The 7094-nt window shown below is 35.6% G+C and overlaps 1 protein-coding gene across 1 annotated transcript; it reads right to left on the minus strand.

Moving 5' to 3' along the window:
- Positions 1-4773: 4773 nt before the first annotated feature.
- On the minus strand, positions 4774-5715 carry LOC110289819 (olfactory receptor 3). Its single transcript, XM_021156207.1, has one exon. The coding sequence runs from the start codon at positions 5713-5715 to the stop codon at positions 4774-4776; it is 942 nt and encodes a 313-aa protein (XP_021011866.1).
- Between the last annotated feature and the right edge of the window lie 1379 nt (positions 5716-7094).

Genomic DNA, 7094 nt, shown 5'->3' on the forward strand with positions numbered 1-7094 from the left:
GATCTTAGTCATTCTGATTGGTGTAAATTGGAATCTCTGGGTCCTTTTAATTTGGATTTCCCTGATGATCAAGGACTTTGAACATTTATGTAAGGGATTCTCATCAATTTAAAATTACTCTGTTGTAAATTCTCTGTTTAGCTTTGTAATCCATTTTTAAATTGGGTTATTTGGTGTTTTAGATGTTCTTGACTGCATTATATATTTTAGATATTAGCCCTCTAACAAATGTGGGGTTGGTGAAGATATTGTCCAAATCTGTAGGTTGCCAATTTGTCTTATTAACCATATCCTTTGCCTTATAGAAGATTTCTGGTTTTATGAGGTGCAATTTATCAATTCTTGATCTTAGAGCATGAGCCATCAGAGTTCTAGTTAGGAAATGTCCCCCTGTGCCAATGAGATCAACAATCTTTCCCACTTTCTTTTCTATTTGATTCTGGTTTCATGTTGAGGTCCTTGCTCCACTTGGACTTGAACTTTGTGCAAAGTGACAAATATGGGTATATTTTCATTTTTCTACATACAGACAGCTAGTTAGACCAGAACCATTTATTAAATATGTTTTCTCTTTTCCATTGTATATGTTTGGCTTCTTTGTCTAGGATTAAGTGTCTGTAAGTGTATGGTTTCATTTCTGGGTCTTCACTTCTATTCCGCTGATCAATGTGTCTGTCTTTGTACCAATACCATGCAGTTTTTATCACTACTGCTCTGTAGTATAGCTTGAGATCAGGGATGGTAATTCTCCCAGCTGTTCTTTTGTTGTTAAAAATTGTTTCACTATCCTGGGATTTTTGCCTTACAAGATGAATTTGAGAATTGCTTTTTTCCATGTCTTTGAAGAATTGTGTTGGGATTTTGATGAGGATTTCATTTAATCTATAGATTGCCTTTGGAAGGATGGCCATTTTTACTATGTTAATTCTGCCAATCCATGAGCATGGGTGATCTCTCCATTTTCTGAGATCTTTTTCTATTTCTTTCTTGAGAAACTTGAAGTTATTGTCATATGGATCATCCACTTGTTTGGTTAGAGTTACCCCGTGATATTTTATATTTGTGGCTATTGTGAAGGGAGTTGTTTCCCTAATTTCTTTCTCAGCCTGTTTATTCTTTGTCATAAGGAAGGCTACTGATTTATTTGAGTTAATTTTGTATCTGGCCACTTTGCTGAAGTTGTTTATCTGCTGGTGAAGTTCTCTGGTAGAGTTTTTGGGGTTTCTTATGAATACTATCATATAGTATATAGTATAGCTAATAGTGATACCTTTATTTCTGCTTTGCCAATTTGTACCCACTTAATCTTCTTTTGTTCTCTTATTGTTCGAGAGTACTCTATTGTTTACTTTGAGTACTATATTGAATAGATATAAGGAGAGTAGACATCCTTGTTTTGTCTCTGATTTTAGTGGGATTGCTTCAAGTATCTCTCTATTTAATTTGTTATTAGCTGTTGGTTTGCTGTAAATTGCTTTTATTGTGCTGAGGTATGAGCCTTGAATTCCTGATCTCTCAAATACTTTTAACATGAAGGGGTGTTGTGTTTTGTCAGATGCTTTTTCTGCATCTAAGGAGATGGTCATGGGATTATTTTCTTTTAGTTTGTTAATATAGTGGATTATATTAATGGACTCTTGAATATTGAGCCAACCTCCCATCCCTGGGATGATGTCTACTTGATCGTGGTGAATGATGGTTTTGATGTGTTTTTGGTTTTGGTTTGCAAAAATTTTATTGAATATTTTTGCATCAATATTCAAAAGCAAGATTTTTCTGAAGTTCTCTTTTTTGGTTGTGTCTTTTTGTGGTTTAGGTATTAGAGTAATTGTGGCTTCATAGAATAAATTATGTAGTATTTCTTATGTTTATATTTTATTGAATAGTTTGAGGAATATTAGCATCAGGTCTTCTTTGAAGGTCTGGTATAATTCTGCACTAAATCCATCTGGTCCTGGGCTTTTTGGTTTGGGAGGTTTTTAATGATTTTTTCTATTTCCTTATGTGATATGGGCCTGTTTAGATAGTCTACTTGCTCTTGATTTAACTTTGGTATGTGTTATCTGTCTAGAAAACCATCCATTTCATCTAGTTCTTCCTGTTTTTTTCTTTTGTTTGTTTGTTTGTTTGTTTGTTTTTGAGTATATGTTTTTTAAGCAGGATCTGATTTCCTCCGTTTTTGTTGTTATGGCTCCCTTTTCATTTCTGATATTGTTAATTTGGATACTGCATCTGGACCCTTTATTTAGTTTGGTTAGGGGTTTATGTATCTTATTTTTTCTCTCAAAGAACTAGCTTTTGGTTTTGTTCTTACCAAATGCTCTGAGTACAGAAGATCTTCTGGGATGCCTCAGGATATGGTATCATAGGGGAACAGACTAGAAGCAGTATGTCCCAGCAGAAAGGTGTTCTGTTCTTTCAAACTTTTCTTAGATGGGGATATAGCTCAGTCATGGAGAAGTTGCCTGGCTAATACAAACATCAGAGTTAAAATCTCTAGCAGAGAAAGGAGGGAAAAGACTTAATTATAAGAGATAACATAAATTCTACTTTATTGAGAAATTTCCTGTTATGCTGAATAAAATGTATTTATGCATAAATATATGTTTGATAATATGTACTATAAATATAAATATATAATTAATATATATTAAACTCCTCTTATTCTTGTGTGACTTTCAGAAATTAAAAAAGAATGAAAGTTTGTTTTTACCACAGTGTCTAGTTAAAAGATTTTTTTTCTTCCCATTGGCTGTCCCTCTCTAAAGGCAAGGCTTGAAAATGGAGAAAGAAATCATGATATGACAACAGATTAGCTCTGATTTCCTCACTTTTCTACAGTCTGACTCTAGTTGGAAGTCCAATTTCATGGCATAGAGCAGATCAAGGAAGAAGATGTGAAAAAGCAAGTAGCAGAATGCTTCTTTGATAGATTCTGCATTAAAGAGAACTTTTTTATTAGCAGTAATTGTCTTCATGTATATTTCAAATGCTATCACAAAAGCCCTCTATACCCTCCCCCTGCCCTGCTCCCCAACCCACCCACTCCTGCTTCCTGGCCCTGACATTCCCCTATACTAGGGCATATAATCTTCGCAAGACCAAGGGCCTCTCCTCCCACTGATGGCCTACTAGGCCATTACCTGAGACTTATTGGTAGTTAATTTGGTTAAGGAAATCTGTGGGTATAACTCCAGTAGAGTATTTGCCACCATATCTGAGATCCTAGATTTAGTCCCCAGTACCACCTAAGCCAAATCAAAATAGACAATAATAAATGATTCTCTTCTCTGCACTACTTGTTTATCAGGAATATTTAGATTCTTATAATGCCTCTTCATAGTCCTGTGATATGTCCCAAGCAGTTTTCCTTACTGTGGCTATTTCCCTCAAGAGCTCCCAATTTCACAGTGCTAGATTCCATGTCACCACCTCATGCTTTTTCCTGGAAACTTGTTGGACTTCCAGAAAGTCTTTGTTGACAAGCATTGGATATTCTCTGGGCATCCTCCCTCATACCCTTCTTGTGCTCTACAAGTGTGTTTTTACATTTTATTACTCTTAATGGTGACGCTTGAACACAACTCCATCATACTCTCTGCCACCCACTTACCATATCTTTTTTTGCCATTGCTCTTCCATAAAAGAAAAAGAAACACATCAAGCTGTTTAATTGTTTCTTTTGAAGCCTTTGTTATTTAGCTTGGTATGAGGAGGAAAGCACCTTCTTCCCTGTTGGGAGGAGTTGGGGTTCATAACACAGCTTAATCTAGAGAAAACAGTTCAAAGCTCAAGTGTTTTTTCATGTCCATTACATTGAGATAGTCTAAACTCAGATAATGGATCACCTGGCATTTACCATCAATATCTTCAACTTGAATATTACAATCTTGAGTCATATTGGTTTAAAGGTCAATCTTGTCTTATGATGCTCCAGTCTGATCAGGACTAGAAAATGGAAATTAGTGTGTCTGAAAATTTCCTATTTAATATGCAAGTAAATTACACATTCCTGAGAATGCTTTTGTATCCTCTTCCACCAGAATATGTTAATAATTCCTCTTTGGACTTGTATAGAATTCCATATAACTGTTATAGGCCTTACTCCAAAGAATTGCTTTGGAATACCAAGGTTCAAGCCTTCTTTTTACTAACTTCATGGTCATGAGGTGTTCGCTGCCTCTCTGAATGCAAGATTTCCTAAACAACCACTAAACATTGTTGTCTGGATAAATTTGATGATTTTATTGCATATTAAACTGTTAGACAAAGCCAAGACAACTGAGGTAGCATTTGCCACTAAATACCTTCATATGCAAGTGAAGAAGTATTGACAGTATTCCCAAGAAAAAGAAATATGTGCACTAATTAGTATGTAATTGAAATTAAAATTCTTGGAAGGTTGTAGAAATTTTCAAAGTTCTTAGGTATCTGGGTGCTTATGTGCAAAGGGAGCTATATTTCATAAAATTGAAAGAATCTCAAGTAATAGTAGAAAATCCAGGTACACTTTATAATAAATTTAAAATTTGAGGAATAACCAATCACAACAGCTCCCATTTAACGATACCAGTCCTAATACTTCCCAATCACAATATCCAATAAACTAATATAATAAAATCATAAAATATCCTGTTTTAGTATTCTCATAGGTACATAAAGAATGTCAGCAAAGCATTTAGAGGGAGAGCAGTAAAAGAAAAACTAGTGAAATATCCTTTTATTAAGGACATATATTATTGAGGACATAATATAATACAGAAGGAAAAAATATCATTTAGAAATCTCCGTCTTCTTACTCAAGAGTTTTCTTAAAGCCCCTTTCATGTCTTTATTTCTCAGGCTGTAAATGAAAGGGTTCAACATGGGAGTGACCACTGTGTACATTACTGAAGCAACTATGTTGTTGTTGATTTTACTGTTGGATGGGGGCAGAAAATAGAGACCAATAATTGACCCATAATAGAGAGCCACCACTGAGAGATGGGACCCACAAGTGGACAAGGCTTTACAGATACCCTTGGTTGTGGGAACCTGGAGGATGGTGAACCCAATACGGCCATAAGAGATTAGAATGCATAGAAACGGAAGCATAATGGCGGCCAAACCTGCTGTGAAGATTACCAATTGGTTGAGTGATGTGTCAGAACAGGACAACTTGAGCAGGGCACCCAGGTCACAGAAGAAGTGTGGGACAGTGTGGTCAGCACAGAAGGAAAGCTGGTCTAGGAGGAGAGTGTGCAAAAGAGCACAAGCAGAAGCTATGACCCAGGACAAAGCTACTAGCATGGCACAACGGCTCTGACTCATGATAGTGATGTAATGAAGAGGATGACAGATGGCTATGTACCTGTCATAGGCCATTGAAGTGATAAGGAAACTGTCCAAGTCAGCAAAAAATATGAAGAAATATGTCTGTGAAACACACTCCTCATAGGTAATGGGTATGGGCTGGTTCTGCACTTTTGTTAACATCTTAGGTACAGTGACAGATGAAAAGGAAATGTCTGTGAAGGCCAAGTGGCTGAGAAAAAAGTACATGGGAGTGTGGAGGTGAGAGTCCAGCCTGATGAGCAAGATGATGAGCAGGTTCCCCAGCACTGTAATAAGGTACACAGCCAGGAACAGAGAAAAGAAGATGCCTTCCTGCTCTGGTCTGATGGGAAGACCCAGGAGAAGGAACTCAGACACACTGCTATGGTTCTTGAGTCTCATACTTATGTAGCAGCTGGGTACACCTACTGCTGGGGAAGGCTGAAGAAATAAAAGATTGTGACATATGATGATAAAGATGTTTATTATACCTAGGGAATATCTTCCTTTACATGCTTTTCTTTTATATTTTCCATATGTTTTGCTGCAAATATTGTGGAGGATAAAAATGTAGATTTAGGTATAAAGCCACATTCTTTCTCAGTCTGATCCCAGTCTCTGTAAACAAAAATAGTTACAGTCAACATTTACTAAGTGTTTTATTTATATAGAATTCTAACCTTACATGTGCACTAACACATTCAATACTTGTAAATAGATGACCTATATATACACTGTTACCATTTCTACTATACAAAATGTATGGTTAAAGAAAAATAGTCTTATTCATACCAAAGTATGACAAAGAGAAGAGGGGTTGTGAACCCATGAGTTTTGACTCCAAGTTTGTTCTCCTGAAGCAAAAAAAAATTATCTAGTATCAAAAATCTAATTACCCTTCATAATTCTACTTATAATGGTTTTCCTACTTCTGTAAGTCCTGTGTTTCTCTGCTTATAATTAGTAATTAGTTGGTCACTAGATGTGGTCCAAAATGTAGAACAGAGAAATAATGCATACATAATATCAACTGCTTGATAAGACAGCTGTCACATCCAAATAAAATCACTATCACAGCTTTAGTAAAATGCTTATATCACACTTAGTTCAGCAGTTAGGCTTGCCTTTCCTAACAGTATCTTCTCCCCCAATTGCAAAGAACCACAATAAAAAAAATCCAAAAGAAAATTTTAAAACAAATTTTAATACTTTAGTATCTCTAAAATAATGGAGATTTGTTTTCTAACATATATAAATATAAAAACCTATGCTTTTAAAGAAGAAAATGGTTTATGATAGTGTATAAAAGAACATTATTACACTACAGTTATTGTAAGAAACAAACAAAGGTAATTGCAAAGGTAAACCAGAAAAGCAGTGGAGGGGAAGAAGAAGCCTAAGCCCAGACAGGCTTATAATAAAGAATTTGCAATGGATATAAATGGTGTTATAGGTCAATATGGAAACAAAGAATGGACTCCTCTATAAGAGGTTCTGAGGCAATTTTCTATCCACACAGCATATAGACAGTACTTTTTATATCATACCATACAAAAGTCCTCATAGGTTAAAAGATTAAATAAAAAAGCAACATTTCAGAGGTCTAGAGGCCCTTCCATTACTTTGTTAACTGGATTCAGAAGTAGCCTGGTTCCCTATGTTATGACCAAATGAAAAGAAGAGTATATTGATGAACCAACATAGTCCAGTCAATTTGTGTCAAAGAATAAGTCCCAATGATGGCAGTAAAGTAACCAACTGGGTCTATATTTGGAAGCAGA

The sequence above is a fragment of the Mus caroli genome, chromosome 2 (assembly GCF_900094665.2).
Source record: "Mus caroli chromosome 2, CAROLI_EIJ_v1.1, whole genome shotgun sequence".
Lineage (NCBI taxonomy): Eukaryota > Metazoa > Chordata > Mammalia > Rodentia > Muridae > Mus > Mus caroli.